The sequence below is a fragment of the Vulpes vulpes genome, chromosome 15, assembly GCF_048418805.1.
Source record: "Vulpes vulpes isolate BD-2025 chromosome 15, VulVul3, whole genome shotgun sequence".
NCBI classification, from domain to species: domain Eukaryota; kingdom Metazoa; phylum Chordata; class Mammalia; order Carnivora; family Canidae; genus Vulpes; species Vulpes vulpes.
In genome coordinates this window covers 72,043,581-72,064,992 of record NC_132794.1, presented here as the reverse complement: position 1 = coordinate 72,064,992, position 21,412 = coordinate 72,043,581, and the positions used below count along the sequence as shown (strand labels likewise).

The 21,412-nt window shown below is 42.2% G+C and overlaps 1 protein-coding gene across 1 annotated transcript; it reads right to left on the bottom strand.

Moving 5' to 3' along the window:
• Positions 1-790: 790 nt before the first annotated feature.
• On the bottom strand, positions 791-19,044 carry FEM1B (fem-1 homolog B). The gene is made up of 2 exons (XM_026013532.2): positions 18,252-19,044; positions 791-7,231 (listed from the first exon to the last, which is right to left on the bottom strand). The coding sequence occupies exons 1-2, from the start codon at positions 18,497-18,499 to the stop codon at positions 5,596-5,598; spliced, it is 1,884 nt and encodes a 627-aa protein (XP_025869317.1). The 5' UTR covers positions 18,500-19,044; the 3' UTR covers positions 791-5,595.
• Between the last annotated feature and the right edge of the window lie 2,368 nt (positions 19,045-21,412).

Sequence of the window (21,412 nt, the reverse complement as noted above, 5' to 3'; positions counted from 1 at the left end):
ATGATCTCTATCAAAATTTTATTTCTTTTTTTTAAAGATTTTATTTATTTATTCATGAGAGACACAGAGAGGCAGAGATGTAGGCAGAGGCAGAAGCAGGCTTCATGCAGGGAGCCCTATGTGGGACTCAATCCTGAGACTGGGACAGTGGAATCATCCCCGCCCTGAGTCAAAAGCAAGCGCTCAACTGCTGAGCCACCCAGGCGTCCCTCTATCAGAATTCTAAATACTCAGCCACCAACCCAGAAATTCCAGTGCTATGAATAGAGACTATAAGGATGTTCACTAAAGCATTATTTAGAGTATCAATATATCCCACACAAGGTCTGGTTACATAAACACTAAGTCCACTCACAGAATTAAATCTATAAAGTTGTTTAAAGACCAAAAGAAAACCTATACATACCAATCTGAAAAAGCCTAAGATATATTAAATGAAATAAATAAATAAATGAAATATACAAGATGCAGAATCGAATAGGAAAAAGTCCATTTGCATTTTTGAAAAATGAATGGGAGGAAAAAAATATATATATATGTCCAGAAAAATTCTGGGAAGCTACTTAAAAAACTAGTAAATAGTGGACTCTTAAGAGTCCAAATGGGAGGCAAGTAGAGATGGAAAAGGCATTGGGGTTTTTTGTTTTTTTACTATTTGAATTTTTCTTTAACTATCTGAATTTTTCCCCAGGCACAGAAAACTTTGAACTCCTTTTTTTTAAATGAATTCAACAAAAGATCATCTCCACCAAGGCACACTGAACAATAAAGACACAAACTTCAAGGCAGGTTTCTTTTTGTTCAAACATTTACTGAACACAAACACCATTTTTTTTCCTTTTACACAGCAATATTGTTAGTTTCAAATTAGCTGGGCTATTAGGACTGTCATTTGCCACGAAATTAAAAATGATTCTACATGTCAAACTCAAATAGAAAATGTCATGCAATATATAAATCACTAACAGACCTTTGGTGCAGTCAGCAAGTTTACTATGTTTATTAAAGTCACGTAAATGGTTTGACAAAAGTGCACAATAGAATGACATCACTGGTTTGTTATAAATCACAGTGAATTACTAGAATACAACAATGTAGTTCCTCTACATGGAGGATTACAGGATGGGGTGAATATTATAAAGGATAGGATCTTTTCAACATATTAGGCCAGTCAGATTTTACTCCCCAACTTATGTACCTTTGAAAAGACTGGTTAGCAAAGCTGAGGGGTTTTCCTCCTCTTTTCTCCTCTACCAATTACTAATAAGCCACAACAAAAAAAGCCATGCACAAATTTTACAACACCTGATAAAAAACAGATACAAAATCTTGTTTACTTCATCACTTGGCAAAGCTTGCATCTTCGCTCCTTCATTTTTCTGATTAGGCCACTTGTCACATAACTCACCCCTAAATGAAAAGCTGTTAATAATTTAGCATTACTCACCCCTGCACACACATCAAGATACACTCCCCATAACCATCAAGTCCATGTCCCTTCCCTGCACATTAACACAAATGAACACACCACAAACCTAGGACTAGAGACATTTACTTTACAATTTTAAAAATTAATATATATAGCATCACTATCAGTGTATTTATTTCAGATCCCATATTTGGGAGAGGGGATGCTGTACATACAACCGAGCCCATCTGAAGATTTGGGCAAATCTGCCAGAAATGTATGAGGAAGGCCCTGCGATGTGCCATACATAACCAGGTGCTTTCTACCTTCCAGGGAGGAACCCAGAACAGAGCTGTGCATTTCCAGAGCAGGAATAAACACAGAGCTTAACATCTTATGGGCTAGTAACTTTTCATAGAGCGAAAGGCATAGTTTTGTCTTCTTTAATTCATTTTCATGTTACAGCATAGTCAGTGAAGAAAACAGAATAGTCATCTGTACATAGATACATATGGCTAGCCTAAAAAGGAACATTTAAGATCTTTACAGAAGATCTACCATAAAAACAAGTCCTTTATTATACTCTTATCCATCTACTCACTAGTTCAATCACTGGCTGCTTCTAAACCCAGCAAACTGTAATCCGAGGTCCAGCAACTCACTCCTCACCCTGTCCCATTCCAAAAAAAAAATGCTTCTGCATGAATAATCCAAAATGGTCTTACCCATAAAGTAGCTGCCTCAAACTATAGTGGAGACTGGAGACAGGATGTTGTTCCCTTGGGATTTGGATTTTTAAAGACACTTCCCAAATGCAGAGTTGATACTCAGGGAGCTGCTGTCCCCAAATCATATGTTACTATCGTACCTATCTAAATTCCTCATAATTGTCAGCTACTAATCAATTATTAGTGTAATGAAATAAAACTCTTCCCAGAAATCCAGAAATGAGCAAGACCAAAGCTTGCTTTTTGGTTGGTTTGTTTGTTTGAGGTTCCCACAGCAAAGAACCTTAAGGTAGTTGGACTGTGGCCTGCTAGAGCCATCCAGGGTAGACTGAAAAAAACTATGTTGTGTCAGAGTTCTTAAATAAAAAATTTCCCCCTTCTTTATCAATTGGGGGAATGGGTTTGCTGCCCATTCCTTGAGTTAGAGACCTAAGGTCAAGAGTTCAAGGTCACCAACTCCATTAAAAGCTTACGCTTTTACCCACCTAAGTTTCACGTGGTTTGCCCAGGTATTCATCCACTTGGGCCTCTAGTTCAGCCAAATTCATAGGACAAGTACTGAGCAAGACAAGTTTTAACTTCATCTGTAATATCGTCAAGGAAGACTTCTAATCCAAAGCATACTTCTACCAATAATAAACAGAAAGTGACAAAAGTGGCTGGAAATGGAGACAGCCTAGAGTTCTCAAGTGAGCTGAGATACTCAACTATTATTACCAATTTATTTTCCTTAAAACACACACACACACAAACACACACACACACACACAACAAAACAAAACTTAAGCTTGGGAAGGATTTGGCTAAACATGTTTAAAATAATCCTACCAAAAACAAATAAAAAACAGGCATGTAAATCACTTGTTTCAAGAATGGTTTTATACAGATGTTTCACAATACATATTTGGATTTATTTTACAAGACAAAATTAGATCCTTAGCAATAGAGTGCACAATGTCCTACTACACTATAGTAAAAAATTTGTTACCATTAGCAGAGTTCATAGTTTATTCCACTGTCTTCCTTCTCCAACTCTGTCAGCATTTCAATCAGCAGCTCTACTTTCTCCAGCATTCATCCCTTCTCAAAAACAGTCATTAAATTTTGATGTCTGAATATGTACATGTGATCATTATCCTCATTTTATAAATAAGCAATATCTAAAATAGTGCTGGTCCTGGGTAGCCAAAGAGATGAAATGATTTTTAAAACATGCAATATTATCTGATATTTTAAGTGTTGGTGTTTAAAAATCATACGCATTAATAATGGAACTAACTGAACACCAAGTATCACAGCTACTCCTCAGACTGTCAAAGAAGCAGGCCTTGAAATCTAAAAAACACAGAGTCTGATCTAAGCTGCGGAAAAGGCGGGATTCACTCACCTTGAGGCCATGCATTTTCTCTTTCAGGCCATGAGAGTTGCCAAGAGCAAGGTACAGGGTTTCCTTGATTATGCCAGGAGGAGCAAGGCCGGTAATTTTAAAATTAGGGCTCATTCAAATACCACCCTTTAAACCATCCTAAAAGCCCTCCTTGTAAAAACCTCAGGTTGGGAACACAGAAATATATTACGACGACAGAATTTACCATCAAAACATTCCTAGCTGAAGCAAGAAGAACACGAAGAATTAACTACAGTAGCTGTAAAGGTATCTTGCATTCTTGGGGGGGAAAGTTTTTAAGCTTCCCACCTTCCATTCCCTCCCACCTTTCAAACTATTTCATTTCGTGGGGTATCTTTTATTTAAGGCCCTAGGTGCTAATTTTGGCTTGGTCATTGTATTTTATACTGATCCAACTGCAACCCTTCTCTTATACTTGACAAAACAGTACACATACATTCAATGACCACTGAAACCGTACAAGTTTGGGGGTTTTTCTGTTTTTGTTGTTTTAGTTTATATCTGATGTTACTATGTCATCATAATGCTTTTCATTAAAGAAAAAAAAAAAGCTGCAGGTCTTCACTTACAGTACCATGCACTATGAGTAGCTAAGGCATTCATTTGGCACTAAAGAGAAAAATACAGATATAGCTAATCTTATCATTTTTAACATCGATAGGTGTGTACCCTCTACTTGAATTTCTGTGATGCTTAAAAGATAATCACAGAATACTCTTTTAATCCAACAGTTAAAACGCTGCCATTAAAACAGAACAGAAAAAACAGAGACCTCTGCGCAGCCTATCAGAATCTGTGACATTTTGTGGTTGAAAAACTTGCAGCTCTCACAAAAACATCTTTCAAAGGAGCAATGCAAATTATTTTCATCATCAAAACCATTTAATTTCCTATACCGCACTAGTGATTTTTCTACTAGTTATAAGGGAGACTAAGAAAGCGAAAAAATTACAAATTACAAATATCCTGGTTCCTTTTCATCTGTCATAAACACCTTATTAGGTGGGCACAGACAATGCCCTCTGGAAAAGTAATTTCCAAATTTTAAAAGAGACCACACAGGAGGAAAGGGAGAAAGGGACAAAAATAGAACATATAACTATATTATAACAATTTGTTTCATAAGAAAACACAGCATTCATAATTTTTACATGTCTGTGAGCGGAGTCAAAAGCAGACTGCTGCAATTTAGAGAAATTACATTAAAACAGACTTCAAAGAATTTGAGAATTTAAGCCCTAAAGGCAAGTAGTCCATCAAAATATTCTCTGAAAATTTGCTTTAAGATTATTACTACTTTGTATATACCACCCAGCATAATGCAACAATTTCCATGGATTTAACTTTATGCTTAACTTTATTAAGTGAGCACATTTTCAGATTAATCTGCAGCTATATTTTTTTAAATCCTCCGGATGTTATAATGTGTTGTATCACTCCACATAAATATCTAAGAGAGAAAACTACCTACAGCAGTTTGGCACGTGCAGAACACCTGGGTATCCCGTTACTTTTTATGGTCCTTTTTAGTTGTTTTGCTTCATGAAATCCTCAAAACTGCTGCAAGGATAACACACTGACACAGGCTTAACAGAAATACTTTTGTAGGCAGTTTCTTAAAACATTATCAACTTCAAATCATAAATGTCCCTTGTTACATAAACAAAATATCTTATACTCGTTCCTTAAAAAAAAAATTACAAATAGTCCAATCATTATGTTGTACACCTGAAACTGATAAAATGTATCTCAATTATACTTCGATTGGGAAAGCAAAAGACATAAATGAAGAAAAAAAGAAAGTTAAGTGACCAATATTCAGACACCTTAGATTATAGTTACACCTAAACAATGTGGCTTTGTTTAAAGTGTATTTGAAATCAATAACCGTTATGAGGCAAAAAAGACCAAATACAGAACTAAGGAAGGACGGGGAGGGGGGAAGGGTAGTGGAAAGAAAAGTAGAATTTATGAACACATAATTCTATTGTCTGTGATTAAAGTCCTTTACTTTTTAGCACCACATTAAACGATTTTACATATCCAGTCACTTAATGAAATCCAACAAACTCTTCAAGAGTTCTGGGGATCTGGTCTTGGTAGTTAATGTCATTAGCCCGAACTGCTCGGGCAGCCAGGCACTTGAGACTCATCTTCATCTGAGTTTTAAGTAGTATTTCAGATACCCCAGTGGTACTTTTGTCTAGCGGAGTCTTATTCTGTTTATTTGTCATGTCAGTGTGAGCGCCGGCTTCAACCAAGCTAATGATGATAGAGTGCAAGGTCAAAAAATCACTGATGGGCCTGTTGTACTGCACAATAATGTGAAGGGCACTGTTCCCCTCATTGTCTACAGCATTCACCTCAGCACCACAGTCCAGCAGCAGCTTTGTGACAAGTGCGTTTGGAAAGCTGCAGACATCGTTGGTGTGGAAATCATCAACCGGGGTATTGGAGTTGACAGCTAGATGCAGCAAGGTGAAACCTTCCCGAGTTCTGGGATCAAGGTGAATCAGGTTGTAGATCTGCTTGTTAATTTTGCACTGATCTTCTTCGCTACACTGTGTTTTGGTGGAGATGCACACTAAATACAGAAAGGTATAGAGATTACATTCATAATTGTCCATAGCGTTGTGGACATCAGCATCTGGAATATTTTTTACTCTGTTCATACTCTGTTCTATTTCCAAAACGCTGCATCTCAAAACACATTCTATGTCTGGGGCCTTCACAGTTTCATTCAAATGTATCATCTGTGAGAAAACTTGAGCGAATCGAAGAAGATCCTTGTGGGTATTCCTGTTGCCTTTCTGTCTCAGGTGCAAGGCGTGCAGCCACAGCTTGATACACTGTTCAAATTCCATGTTATCCGCATAAACAGCTCCCCTGTAAATGATGGGATGGGACACATCAATATTGTCAGCACCTAAAATCCGTTCCCGAACTATAAGGCCTTCCATATGAAGAGCATCTCTGTCTTGCCGAATGGATTCCAGTTCCTGAGGATTTCTACATTCTGTTCTATTCCCATAAGCATGGATTGGTGGGAGAACCTCTTTCTCCAGAATGTTATCACCATCTTGAAACCTCTCCAACATGGCTAAATATAAATAGTGGTACGTCTTCATGATGTCATAGTTCTCACGGTCGTTTGCAAAGGAGGCACCCAAGAGTTCCAAAGCTTCAATCCGACTTCTTCGGTCACAATCAGCATGAGAGAGCAACAGTTCGACGACATCAGCTTTACAGCTTTCGGCAGCTACTTTTAATGGCGTCATCCCATGGCCATTCACCACTATAGCAGCGCGCCATTTTATCAGCTCTTTCACAATATCTATGTGCCCGGCTTCTGCTGCAAAGTGCAGTGCGGTGGCTCCACAATGTGCTTTAGCATTGGGATCGGCACGTTGTTCTAAAAGGTATCTCACCACGTCAGTGTGTCCCTTATATGCTGCAATCATCAGGCAGGTGTTGTCATATTTGTTGGCAATGCTGATGTTGGCATTATTTTCAACCAAGTATTTCACAATGTCCAGCCTGCCATCAAAGCATGCTGCCCGCAGAGGGGTTGAGTTAGTTACTGTGGTGTGGTTCACGTTGGCTCCGTGGCTGACTAGAAGTTTAACAACTTCAAAATGTCCGGCTCCTGCTGCACACCAAAGAGCGGTAGCCCCGTCAATGACGTACCTATTCGTGAAGAGAACCAACAGTCAGAAAACGGAGGCCACTAACCTAAGTACAAAGAATAGATTCGTTTGCACCAACCAAAACTTCAACCTACCAAACATTAATACAACATTAGTTTGGGTGAAAATAAAATCGGGTAACTTAAGTAAAACACTCTGCATTGTACTTATACTAAGTAGAAGCTCAGGAAATGTTAGTTATTGCCGTTATTGCTGAAGTATATAATCCTAAAAAAGAGAAAACCGTAAACCAACTTTCTACTAACAAAAGTAAATACATTTCAGAAAACAGAGGAAACGCATGGAGGTTCATAACTTCTTTACCACCAAGTTGATGCACTGGCTCTTAAGGAAAAACCTGTTGTTCCTTCCCAATATTCCCCAGGTACCTACAGTTTCTCCCAAAAGGTCAGCAAGAAAGCTATCCTAGTCCTCATATTAAGAGTGTTAGAAACTCCTTTAGGAAAAAAAAATATTTAAGCAGATAATTTTCCCCTAAGATTATATCTAAGCTAATCAAATCTACGTCTACTACAGCAATGAGAATGCAAAAACCCCCTGCTCCATATAATACAAAAGGATCACATAAACATGATACTGAGCAAAAGATGTCAACCGAACATAGTACATATTATATTACTACATTTATAGATCTATCTGTAGTGTTAGAAGTCAGGACACTGTTTACTTTTAAGGGGAATAGATAGTAGGAGGAAGCACAAAGGGACTTTAGTAAATAAATATATTCACTTTGTGAAATTTGTATACAATTTCAATTAGTGCATTTTTCTCCATCTGTTCTACTCCAATTTAAATCTTAAAAACGTGTGTGTGTGTGTGTGTGTGTGTGTTGTGGGTTTATGTACGTTCCTCAACTAAACTACTAGGGGAAAATAATAACAGCAGGAAACAAGTAGCACTTTCCTAAAACCAACTGAGCATCTTCCCTGACCTTCAGCCCATGTTTGTACTTTTTGGCTTCACAGTCATCACTCACTGGTATGTGCTAGATTCACTACTTATATAGAATTAGACTCTTGCTAGAAGGCCAATTTTCCCCAGGTTTCTACCTTCCATTTCTCCCCAACCTCAATTTTTCAATTGTTTTTTCTATTACTGACCATCAGACATAAAAAAGTAGATTTTTGCTGCAGATACTTAGATCTACTGTGCCCGAACCACTAAAGTAAGTATACTTGCAAGTGTTAAGGAAAAAGGTCAATCAAAAGCAGTATTTAGGGATCCCTGGGTGGCGCAGCGGTTTGGCGCCTGCCTTTGGCCCAGGGCGCGATCCTGGAGACCCGGGATCGAATCCCACATCAGGCTCCCGGTGCATGGAGCCTGCTTCTCCCTCCACCTGTGTCTCTGCCTCTCTCTCTCTCTCTCTGTGACTATCATAAATAAATAAAAAATTAAAAAAAAAAAAAAAAGCAGTATTTACTAGAACAAGTAAATATTTATACCAAAAACCTCATTGCTGAGCTTCTCACTATACAATCTAATGTTATAACACAGGTCAGACTGTATCTTCCATGAAGTTAAAGAATATAATCCCCCTGGTATAATATAAATATCATAGCTTACCCCAATTAATCACCCCCCCTAAAATACCACTCTCCATGGTTTCTGCTGAAAACAAAAGACCCAGTTTATAATAATTCAAGCAATTACCTCTAAGGTTTCATATAATGACACAAAATGACGCAAAAGCCTTCTAACAAGTGCCTATGGAGCTGCCTACGAGAAAGGCTGTAGGACTAACTGGGAAGAAGCTTAAAACTATTGGAAATGTCCTAAATCTTGATCTGGGTAGTGCCTACATGGGTGGATATTTAGGAAAATTACTCCTCAAACTGCACACTTTAAGATCTGTGCATTCATTCTATTGTATGGAAGACAAACCTCGAGAAAGAAAAAAGCAGGTTTCTAAAGTTTCTTTTTTAAAATGCCATTTAATTGTGGGTTTTTTTCGTTTGTTTTAATATTTTGTTTATTTATTCAAGAGAGAAAGAGAGGCAGAGACATAGTCAGAGAGAGATGCAGGCTCCATGCAGGGAGCCTGATGTGGGACTCAATCCTGGGACTCTAGAATCATGCCCTGGGCTGAAGGCAGGCACTCAACCACTGAGCCACCCAGGCGTCCTCCCATTTAATTGTTAATTGATTTTTCAAACTAAAGTGTAAGTCCAGAGACACCTAGGTAGCTCAGTGGTTGAGTATCTGCCTTCAGCTCAGGGCATGATTCCAGGTCCAGGAATGGAGTCCCACATCAGGCTCCCCGTGGGGAGTCAGCTTCTCCCTCTGTGTCTCTGTCTCTCTCTCTGTGTCTGTCATGAATAAATAAATAAAATCTTGTAAATAAATAAATAATAAAGTATAAGTCCAGAAAATAGACATTACATCAGTGACAGTTTTCAGCAGTTGCCAACTATACCTTTTGCAAACAATTAAAATTCACTTACTAACATTTTTTTAAGACTTTATTCATTCATGAGAGACACAGAGAGAGAGGCGGAGACACAGACAGAGGGAGAAGCAGGCTCCCCGCAGGGAGCCCGATGTGGGACTTCATCCCCATGATCCCCAAACCCAGGATCATGCCCTGAGCCAAAGGCAGAAGCTCAACCGCTAACCCACCCAGACGTCCCTCATTTATTAACATTTTTATTGCCACGATAATACAAAGTTAAAAAAATTTTTCTTTCACTGTCCAAAAAAGTACCATTTACAAAAGCATTAGAAAATAACAGTATCTAGTAATAAATCTAATGAAAACTGTGCAAGACCTCTTAACTGAAAACTATAAAACATTCCTGAGACAAATTAAAGACCTAAATAAATGGAGAAATATTCCATATTCATAGTTTAGAAGACTCAATAGTGTTAAGATGTCAATTCTCTACCAAAATGATCTACAGAGTCAATGCAATCCAAATCAAAATCTCAGCAGGGGCAGGTGTGTGTGTGCGTGCATGTGTGAGCATGCAGGCACATCCACATACGTAGAGACTGACAAGTCAACTCTAAAATGATATAGAAATCCAATTGACCTAGAATAACCAAAATAATCTTGAAAGAAAAAAAAGTTGAAGGACAAACTACAGTTAATTAAGATAATGTGTCACTGGCACAAGGGCAAACATATCACTAAAATAAAAAAACCTCCCAAAATAGATTTACACAGATAGTCTCTTGATTTATAATAAAAGCTCCCCTGAAAACCGTAGAAAGTGTCATCTTTTTAAAAACTGATCCTGCTCCAAAGAAGACATACAAACGGCCAACGGACAACATGAAAAAATGCTTAAAATCACTCGGCATCAGGGAAATACAAATAAAAACCACAATGAGATACCACCTCATACCAGTCAGAATGGCTAAAATGAACAAGTCAGGAAAGGACAGATGTTGGGGAGGACATGGGGAAAGGGGATTCCTCGTACACTGTTGGTGGGAATGCAACTCTAGAAAACAGTATGGAGGTATAGCCACTCTATGTATGGAGGTTCCGCAAAAAGTTGAAAATAGAACTATCCTATAACCCAACAACTGCACTACTGGGTATTTACCCCAAAGATACAAATGTAGTGATCCAAAAGGGCACCTACACCCCAATGTTTACATGGGTCCAATGTAATGTCCACAATAGCCAAACTATGGAAAGACCCAGATGTCCATCAACAGATGAACGGATAAAGAAGATGTGGTATATATACAAACAATGGAATACTATTCGGTCATCAAAAAAATGAAATCTTGCCATTTGCAACAATGTGGATAGAACTTGAGGATAAGTCAATCAGAGAAATAAGTCAATCAGAGAAAGACAATAATCATATGATCTCACTGACGTGAAATCTAAATAACAAAACAGAATCTTAGAGGAAGAGAGGGAAAAATAAGACAAAATCAGAGAGAGAGACAAACCTTAAGAGACTCTTAATCACAGGAAGCAAACTGAGGGTCCCTAGAGGGTAGAAGGGTGGGGGGACTGGGTAACTGGGTGATGAATATTAAGGAGGGCACGTAATGTAATGAGCACAGGGTGTGATATAAGACTGATGAATCACTGAATTCTACCTCTGAAACCAATAATACATTATATATTAATTAACTGAATTTAAATAAAATTTTTAAAAAGTTTTTTTAAAAAGTTAAAATAAGTAAATAAAATTTAAGAAACTGGTCCTGAAGCAACTAGGTATCTGTATGGGAAAAAATTAACTTTGACTTCTACTTCACACTATGCATAAAAATTGTAGCACAGATCTATGTGAAGAACCAAACCATAAAATTTCTTTAAAAAAAAAGTAGACTATCTTCATGACCTTGGAGTTAATGACTATTTCTTAAACAGAATGTTAAAAAAGTGCTAATCATAGAAAAAACTGATTTATTGGGCTTCATTAAAATTAAAAAATTTCAATTCAGTAAAAGATGTTATGAAGAAAGTGAATATGCAATCCACTCACTGGGAGAAGATATTTATTTACATTGAATGTACTTAACATATCAATAAAAGGCAAACAACCTAACTAAAAAATGGGTGAAAAGACTAAACAAGTATACTTCACAAAAGAAGATGAATTCAAGTGACCAATAAACATATGAAAAGATGTTCAAGGTAACTACTTGAGAGGGGAATGCGAATTAAAACCAGGAGTTACCGGATACACAGATACCAGAATAGGTCAAATTAACTGACATGACAGTACTAAGTGTTGGCCAGGATGTGAAGCAACGAAACTCTCATTGCTGGTAGGAATGTAATTTGTTTCAACCACTTTCAGGAAAACTGTTTAGCAACAACTATTAAAGTTAAAAATACACCAAACCCCATGACCCAGCAATTCCACTCTTCAGCATACACTGAAGAGTAGTGAACACAAATACCCACCAGTGAAGACGTATACATAAAAATGTCCATAGCAGCTTTATCCATAATAAATAGTCAAACACTTGAAATAACTAAAATACCTGTGTTCAGGATAAATAAGTTGCCATATATTCATACAACAGAATACTACAAAGCATAAAAATAAACCAGTGACACACACAACGGCACAGATGAGTCTCACAATGTGTTAAGCAAAAGAAAAGCCAGACAGAAAAGAGGACACTGTGATTTCCTTGATAGGAAGTTCAAGGATAGGCAAAACTAGTCTATGGTGATAGAAGCCAGGATAATCATTACTTCTGGAAAGGGAAAGGAGAGGAACTGACTGAGAAGGGGCAAAAGGGAAACGTTGAGTGATAAAAACGTCTTGAATACTGATCTACAAAGTGTTTACATGGATGTAAACATATTAAAATTTTATCAGATTGTGCACTTAAAATTATGCACTTTACTAGATGTTACACCTTAACTAAAAAGAATCATAATTCAAAGCAAAAATGAGAAAAAATTAAAAATACTCAAAAATGAACACAAATAGCTAACAAATATCCTTCAATGTGCTAGGGACTCACTGTGTTAAGTGCTCAATATGCAATGTATCTCATGTAATCCTCATAATAACCTCCCAATAACCCTACAAGATTGACACATTATGTTCATTTTACAGATATATAACTAAAAAGTTTACATGAGATTAAAATACAAAAGTACTCTAGAAACTACAAACTGCATGAAATGTAAGGAAATAATACATGCCATTGTTCAAACACTATTTCAATTTAAAAGACATTTTTTTTCAAAAAAATTTTAAAAATTAAAAATAAAAAGCATTTTTAACTAATTAATAACAGTGATCTATCAAAAAATTAATACACAGTTAATATGTAGTTACATTTACATAGTTAAATGTTTCCTTGCACTTTAAAAATATAAAAATGTTATATGCCAGGAATATCAACCTAAACCATGTAAAACTCAAAAATCTTAGATTAAAATAGCATTCATATACATTATCTTTAACTCTCAAAAAAACCATAAAAGATAAACATAACCCTCATTTTAAAGATGAACAAAGAGAGACAAAAAGTGATTAAAATATTTTTCTCACCTCAAACTTTCCAAAGTTAATGATTAGGAATAAAAATCAAATTACAAGTATATATTTCACTTGGTTTTTGTAACAGTTTAATACTTTTCATGATGTAGCCTAATCATTTCCACTTTTCCATATAGTGATGTGATAGAAGCCTCCATCTATTTTTATTGAGGCAATTAAAATTTTTAAATATTTTAGGACAAAAATATTCACTGCAGAATGTATTAGAAAATGACTAGTCCTTCAGAAACATTAGCCTTGAGCAAATTTTGAATTCCTATATCTAAATGAAAACATTAAACAGATTAAAGGAAATTATAAGCCTAAAACCTATGACATTCCTTTGTCCGTAGACTTCAACTGAAATAATGAGCGTAGACTTCCTCAAAACAACATACCAAACACATTTATAACAGAAAATAAAAATATGATAAAATTAATGCAACGTGTACTTAGTCCTATTGGAGAAGTATTAAAAAACAATGATCTTTCTAGATGAAGTCCAACATGGCAATGCAAACTCTCTATTATGTATTTCACTTTAAAAATCAAGAAATTGGGGGGTGCCTGGGTGACTCAGCAACCCTTGTGATTTCAGCTCAGGTCAGGATATCAGGGTGGTGAGATTGAGCCCCCCATGGAGCTCCAGGCTCAGGACAGTCCCCTAGAGATTCTCTACCCCTCTCCCTGCCCCTCCCCCACCCCCATTTATTTATTTAGAGTGCATGTGCTATAAATAAATAAATAAATAAATAAATAAATAAATAAAATCTTTTTTCAAAAATATGAAGAAATCAAGGTTCCTGGCTGGCCTCCATTGGTAGAGTGTATCACTCGATCTCAGGGTCATAAGTTTGAGCCCTATGCTGGGTGTTGAGATTACATTAAAACATAAAATAATTACATAAATTAATAAAATAAAAATAAACTATAATCTGATATTCACCTTTTTACACAAAACGTACACATCACATGATGGAAACACCTCACATAAAAGATAACATTTCTGATCACAAAACTAAGCTCAAACTATTTCCTGGTTCAATTTGAAATAAAAATGTCTGATTCAAGTATATGAAATGGAAATAAAATTCATTAAATGTAAATGATCAACACTTTATTTTAGCCAAAGTCCTTAAAAAAATCATTTATTAGATCAAATATAGTTCCTTGAAATATATACTGCCTGGCAATGATTTTTAAATGAAGCCAAATGATGATGTGCCCCACCTCATGCCTGTCCTCTACCTGAACATTGAAAGTATTAGTACTAGCGCCAACTTTAAAAGTAAGAGAACTCAACAAAAAGCCTCGGAATTCCCAGAGGTCCTGTTCTCCTTCCCATCCATGTCAGCAAACCTCTTTTAGGACCAGGGTTCCCTTAAAAACTCTGGCACAGAGCTGTCAGGCCCTAGGAACTCAGGCCAGCACACTATTCCATGGTCACATGACACCTCGCCTTTGTTCTGTTCCATTTCTGTAACATTCTCAACAGTTCCCCATTCTCCAACTAAAGGTTCTTTCATTTCTACTCAAGTAATTTTCCTTGCCCACTCATCTGTCAATCTTAGTCTTCACATATTAAGACATAAGTAAGACGATCTCAAATGCTACCCTTAAAAATATGAACAAGGGCTCAACTATCACCATAGGGCTTGACCTAGGTAGGCAGTCCCTTCCTCCTTGAGACTCTTATGAATCCACTTTAGTTTCTTAGGGTATTATAGACATTTTTAGGCAGAACATACACTTCTACAAAATTTTTAATAAGCTATTTATTTTATAAATGTCTTCCTCTCTCACACACAAAACATGCTGTACCAAACCCATAATTATACAGATAACCACTGCTTAGGATAAAGCTAAGAAGTGAAACTTTTTTTGAAATGTTAGGCTAATGACTGGATAGGTAATGAACAACGTGACAAAAAATTGTGAAGATGTGTGTACATAAGTGACTAAAAACTAGAAAACACTGATCTACTTCAGCACACATAGAGAACCTGTTAGTCCCCACCTGGCCATGATTCTCAAGTGCCAATGGAATCTAAAGGGAGATTTAGCTAAGTACCTCTCAAAAGCCGGCCCCCAAGGGGTGAGTTGAACTTCATATTGTTAACACCTCATTTGGACTATTTTCACAATGTCTGGAATGAGTGCAAAGTAAAATCATGACATTTGCAAATAACACTCTTTCATCTAGTTCTGAAATGCCAAATGACTGGAATAAACTGCAAAATCTCACAGAGTGGTGTGAGTGGGCAGAAAGGTGACCATGAACTTCAATTCTCCTCTATTAACTGGTAAGCTCCTCAAAGGTAGAGCCCTCCTTACATTGTTTTCTGTATCCTCCACAGAAGGTTTAAGAGGGATAGGCCCATCGCAGGCATTTATTAAGTAAAATTCTCAACCACCTTTACACAACAGCCAATAAATTCATAATTATAATAATCCATAAACAAAAAACATAGATCGAAAAATGATCAGCCAAAATCACACGTGACTGAACCATTTGCAATGCAGTTACCTCTATAGGATTTTTGATTATTTTACACAAGGACCATCAAAATCTGGCCTCCACCTCTCTCCAGTCTCCTATAGTCTCCTTCTTAATTTCCCCAGCTTGAATCTCTTCCTACAACCACAATGAAATATTTGTCACTGCAAGTTCACCATGCCGCTGCCCCTTCTTCTTACTTCCTGTAAGGCCCAACTCAAACATCACCTCCCTGGAGAAGCCTTCCCTGATTCCCCCAGGCAAAGTGGAGCACCTCTCTTCTCATCCTCCCACAGCAGGTCCAACAGACTTCTAAAACTAAATGGCATGACATCTGCAATCACTCACTTATGTATCTATTTCTCTGTCTCCCCCCACTAGACCACCTTCCTCCACAGTGGGAACAGTATGTTACTCACCTCTGCATACCCAATCCCCACCACATTGCCCAGCACACAGTAGGAGTTCCGTAAGTGTTTGCCACCTGAACTCTTTAATTTCACTGCCCAGCGCAGAATACTGGGCAAGTATATAGGCTCAATGTTTATTTGTAGTCATTTCTAATAATTTCAAGTTTTTTTAATTCCATCTCAAAAGACCTTTCTCTTTGATAGTAAAAAAGATGGCAAGGGATGCCCGGGTGGCTCAGCGGTTGAGCATCTGTCTTCAGCCTGGGGCCTGATCCTGGAGACCCAGGCTCGAGTCCCACACTGGGCTCCCTGCATGGAGCCTGCTTCTCCCTCCGCCTGTGTCTCTGCCTCTCTTTCTCCCCCAACCCCGTCTTATGAATAGATAAATAAAATCTTAAAAAAAAAAAAAACAAAAACGGCAATAAGCAAAGCCTTTACAAATGCTTTAGGAGACCATTTTTTCTCACCACTACCCTCTCCTCACCCAAACAGGCCTCCGCAAGCTCCTTAGCCGGGGTGTCCCTGCAGCTGTTCCTGAGATGCCTATTCCAATGAATGCATGTGCCTATACAACTGGAACGGTACTGGAAGTTCAGGGGTCATTCCGTGTCACTCCTTGTCTAGGTATAGCAAAGGCTGTGGGAACGCAGGGAGTTCCAGAAAGGACACAGAAACGGGTAAGAGAAAGCAGACACAATCAGGGTGCCATCTTTAATCAACAGGAAAAAAAAAAAAAAAAAAAAACCCATCTCCTTGATGTGTTGGGAGAGGATACAGGAGATTAACCACCAACACAGGCTATTGTTTCATTAAAAGTAATACTCTAAAATATTCTGCTCTCATCTACAGCAGAAGAAAAAGCTTTTATTATTTAAACCTAAAAAAGAACCGAAATTCAACAACGCCCTAGTCAATCTTCAAGAAGCACTTTTTCAACGAGGGTTTAACCAAGCAGTTTCCAATCACCATAACTGAAGCCACCTATCTTTTTATGCTTGGACCGCATCTACCTCCGACGGAGGGAAATGCCCAAAGAGCTTAGGCACTGGCGCACAAGTCAATGGAAACAAATGCCATCAATGGAGAAGTTCCTGATCTGTTAGACACTTTATGACAAATAGCCCAGCAGGGCAAAGATGGCACACCTGACACCTCTGCCTTAAACACTCATTCCTACCCCCCAAAACGTGCACACTTAAACCTCAACAAATTTCAACTATGACAATATGAATTTTTGAACTCCCTCCCTCGAATAAAACACATAGCACTCTCAAGTCTCTCCACGACATCACAGAATAACACGCATTAACAACGGCATTATCTCCTGGTCCAGGTCCAGGGCCGTTTCTGCAGCCAACCCACCTACCCCGGAGCCAAGCTCAAGAGTCAGGACCACCTCTTGGGACGTCTGGCGGCCCGGCCATCCCTCGAGAGGCTGGAGTCCCGGGACCTCGTTCGCACATTAAGGCTCCCACCACCCCCCTCCCCTCCCCACCCCATCCCCCTCCCCGCAACCCGTCGGGAGCGATCCGTCACTTGGAAGGACCAAGAACCCACCAAACAACTCATCAAACAGAGGTCCTCAGTGTTCACTGCCCACCGCGTCCATGTCTCATCTCGCTTGCAACCCCCAGAGCCACAAAGGTAAAAGCTGGGAAAGTGCACCTCCTGCGGACGACCTGCTCACCGCCTCCGTGGGGGCGGGGGGGGGGGGGGGGACCAGTACCCGCTCCAGATCAAGGCAGAGGGTGTGGCTCCTCAGAAGGGAGGACGGTGGGTAAAGGGGCCGGTGAGGATGAGCAGCAGAACCACGGGATCGGGGATCCCCGAGGGGCCCAGCGGTTGAGCATCTGCCTTTGCCCCGGGGCGTGATCCTGGAGGCCCGGGCTCGAGTCCCACGTCGGGCTCCCTGCGTGGAGCCTGCTTCTCCCTCTGCCTGTGTCTCTGCCTCTCTCTGTGTCTCTCATGCATAAATAAATGAAATCTTAAAAAAAAAAAAAAAAAAAAAACACGGGATGCAGGAGGAGGGGCCCCTGGAAGACGCGGTGGGCATCCGTGCGGCGGCGGCGGCGGCGGGAGGGGTCGGGGCCGGGGCCGGGGTCGGGGTCGGGGGGCACCTACCCGTCGAAGCGGACGGTGCCCGTCTGCTGCGTCTGCACCCGGTAATGCTCCAGCAGCAAGCGCACCACCTTGGCGTGGCCGTTGCGGGCTGCGATGATGAGGGGCGTGGAGCGCTGCCCTCCCTGCTGGCTGACATAGCCCAGCAGGTAGCGGATGTCGCTTTCGGAGCGGTTGAGAAGCAAGGCGGCCAGGGTCAGCACCTTGCCCTCGCTGGCCGCCTTGTAGACGTAGCCGGCCAGGCCCTCCATGGCCGCCGCCAACTCCAACACCCGTTTGGTCGCCACCGCGGCTGCTGCCTGGCGCCCCCGGAGGCCGCGTTCGCCAGCGCTTCCAACCCGGGCCCTCGCAGCCCATTCAACGGGGCGCCGCCGCCGCCGCCGCGCCCAGGCAGCAGCGCGGCCCGCCGAGGGCGCAGACGCGGAGGCGGCCGCGCGCCGCGAGGGGCACGTCCGCGACCCGGCCCGCGCCGCTGCGAGGACGGCGGTCAGGGCCGCCCCCGAGGCCCCAGGCGCCGGCCCCGGGCCGAGGGTATCTCCATGGCGGCCGCCGCCCCGGGCCTCCGGCCGGACCCCTCCTTCCTGCGCGCTGCGACAGGCGCGCGCCCGAGCTACGGGTCGCCGGCCGGGTCTCAAGAGGGCCGCACGCGCCCCGGATGGCGAACCACGGGGCGCGCCCTCCCGCCCGCCTCCCCACCACGCCGCGCCCGGCCCGCCGGGCCTAAGGCCTGAAACGGCCTCCGCGTCCGCGCCGCCGCCTCCTCGGCTGCAGGGAGCCCGCAGGGCCTCGCCCACGGGTGCTCAGAAGCGCCAGACGCCGCCGATGGCCTCGCAGCTCCGCGCCCGGGCGCCTCCGCAGCCAGGCGGAACGCTCCCGCCGCAGCAGCCCCCGAGCTCGGGGCGGACAGGAAGGCGCGCCTCCGCACACTGGGCCGGGAGGGGGCGGGTGCGAGCGGGAGGAACGGTTAAGCCGGGTGTCCCCGCCAAAGCCGCCCGGCCGGCAAACGAGGCCTCGGTGAAGAAAGGTTCTCTGGCGCGCAGCGGGCCCGTCCGCGGCTCGGGCCCGGATGTCCTCGTTGCCCTTGACGCCTGCACGGTCCTCCGAGCCCCCACGCGGCCCCGGGGCTCGCTAGCCCGGGGGCAGAGGCGGGGAGCCGAGCCGATACCTCGGGCGGGCGGGGGAGCCCGGCCCACTCTACCGTGGACGCGGCGGGACCGCTCTGGGCCCTAATGGGGGCGCGGGGACGGGTGGCTCTCCTCTGGGAGGGTCCCTTTGAAGGAAAGGGCGGCGTCCCTGAGCCCTGGAAATATGCAACACGGGAGGACCTGAGGCCGGCCCCAGCCTCGGGAAGAGACTGGAATTCCGGCCTATCCTCCTTGGAGGGGGTTGGGGGGGTCCCAGTGTGCAAAGGGGGGGGCCTGCACCTGCGCTGCAGGGGGGGGGAGGTGTCTGCAAGGAGGGCGAGGTCTGTATCATCCCAGGCTCTCAGCCTCAGCCTGACACAACCTCCCTGTTCTCGCACACCTCCCTCCAAACCCCTCAAGATGTCAGGGTTGGGGGCACCTGCGTGGCTCAGCGGTTGAGCATCTGCCTTCAGCTCAGCTCATGACCCCCGGGTCGTGGGATCGAGTCCCGCACGGGCCTCCCTGCAAGGAGCCTGCTTCTCCCCCTGCACGTGTCTCTGCCTCCTCTCTCTCTCTCTCTCTCTCTCTCTCATGAATAAATAAATAAAATCTTTTAAAAGAGAGAGAGAGAGAGAGAAAAAAAGATTGTTGGGGTTTGAAGAGCTCATTCATCTAAGGAACACGAGAGGTCTACTAGGCGCCAGGCTCTGCGTGGCACTGGCGATGCCGTGATGGGCAAGATGGACACAGCGCCTTCCCTTCTGGGCCTGTGATGGTTATGAGGAAAATAGAATAAACAAGTAAAGGATAGAGAGACTGGTTGAGTGAGTATCCTCACCATTTACTGGGAAGCAAATAGAGTGATGGGGGAGGGGGGGGCCGCTCATTTGTTTGAGTGGTCAGGTAAGAAGAACAAAGGGTATTCTGGGCAAAGGGAAGAGCCAGTAGGGAAGGCCCAAGGACGTCACAGGCTTGGTGAGTCAGAAACAGAGGTCGGAGGGGCTGCCACAGGGCGGGCCAGAGGAAGATGATGGGAGGCAAAGTCAGCAGGGTGCAGGTCACCCTGGTGCCCCAGAGCTTGTAGGGAGTGTTTTCAATTCTACTCCTAAGTGTGATGGGAGCGTTTGCAGGGTTTTTTGTTTTGTTTTCAAGGGTTTTATTTATTCATGAGAGACACAGAGAGAGGCAAAGACCCAGGCGGAGGGAAAAGCAGGCTCCCTGCAGGGAGCCCGGTGCAGGACTCCATCCCGGTCCCCGGGGATTCACAACCTGAACCGGAGGCAGACGCTCAACGACTGAGCCACCCAAGTGCCCTATCTGCAGGGTCTTAAACTGGAAAGTGACAAGATAACAATTTACATTTTAAAAAAGATCACTCTGGCTGCTTTGTGGAGAATGAACTGTAGGAGGCGATGGTCGATGGTGGTCGATGGTCGAAGCAGGCAGGCCCTTCCGGAGAAAGTCCTGGACTAGCGTAGTAGAGGTGGAGGTGATGAAGCTCCCAGGGTGGTCACAAAATGTACAAGCTCAACAGGAAGGTTTTCCTCTCTCCCGCTTACCTCCCCAGAGGACAATATTTACCCACAGAGGAAGAAAAATACATATATTTGGTCCCAAGGGACCAGGCTGGACTCAATAAGTTCACATAAATTATTTTGTTTGACTCCCCCCTGCCCATGCCAATCCTAGTTGATGAAGGCCCCCCCTCAGTGGCAGAGCTATTGGTAGGGTTTGGCCACTTCTCAGATTCTCTCCTCCATTGGGGCAGCAGGGTTTCACCTATCAGCAGATCCCTACACAAACATGGTTTCCTTCCCTCCTCTCCCATATGAAACAAAAACAATGTTGAAAATGGGGGCTGACCATAAGGTTCTCCTGGTAGAGTCTGAAATAGCTGGTGAAAGAGGAGGAAGTCGGTTGGTTTCACTCTGAACTTTCAGAACTGGCACAATATCCGGTGCCGACAGGCTGACCCAGGCTTCTTGACCTTTGGGGACTTGGCAGTGACACCTCCAGATGTGTGACCAGAGGCCTCCCTTC

What these genes read in the sequence shown, in the direction of transcription:
- FEM1B (XM_026013532.2), bottom strand. Translation starts at nt 18,499, where the DNA reads ATGGAGGGCCTGGCCGGCTACGTCTACAAGGCGGCCAGCGAGGGCAAG. An exon ending in GGCACCGTCCGCTTCGACGG is followed by an intron (nt 7,232 to 18,251) that starts GTAGGTGCCCCC and finishes CTTCACGAATAG; the next exon opens with GTACGTCATTGACGGGGCTA.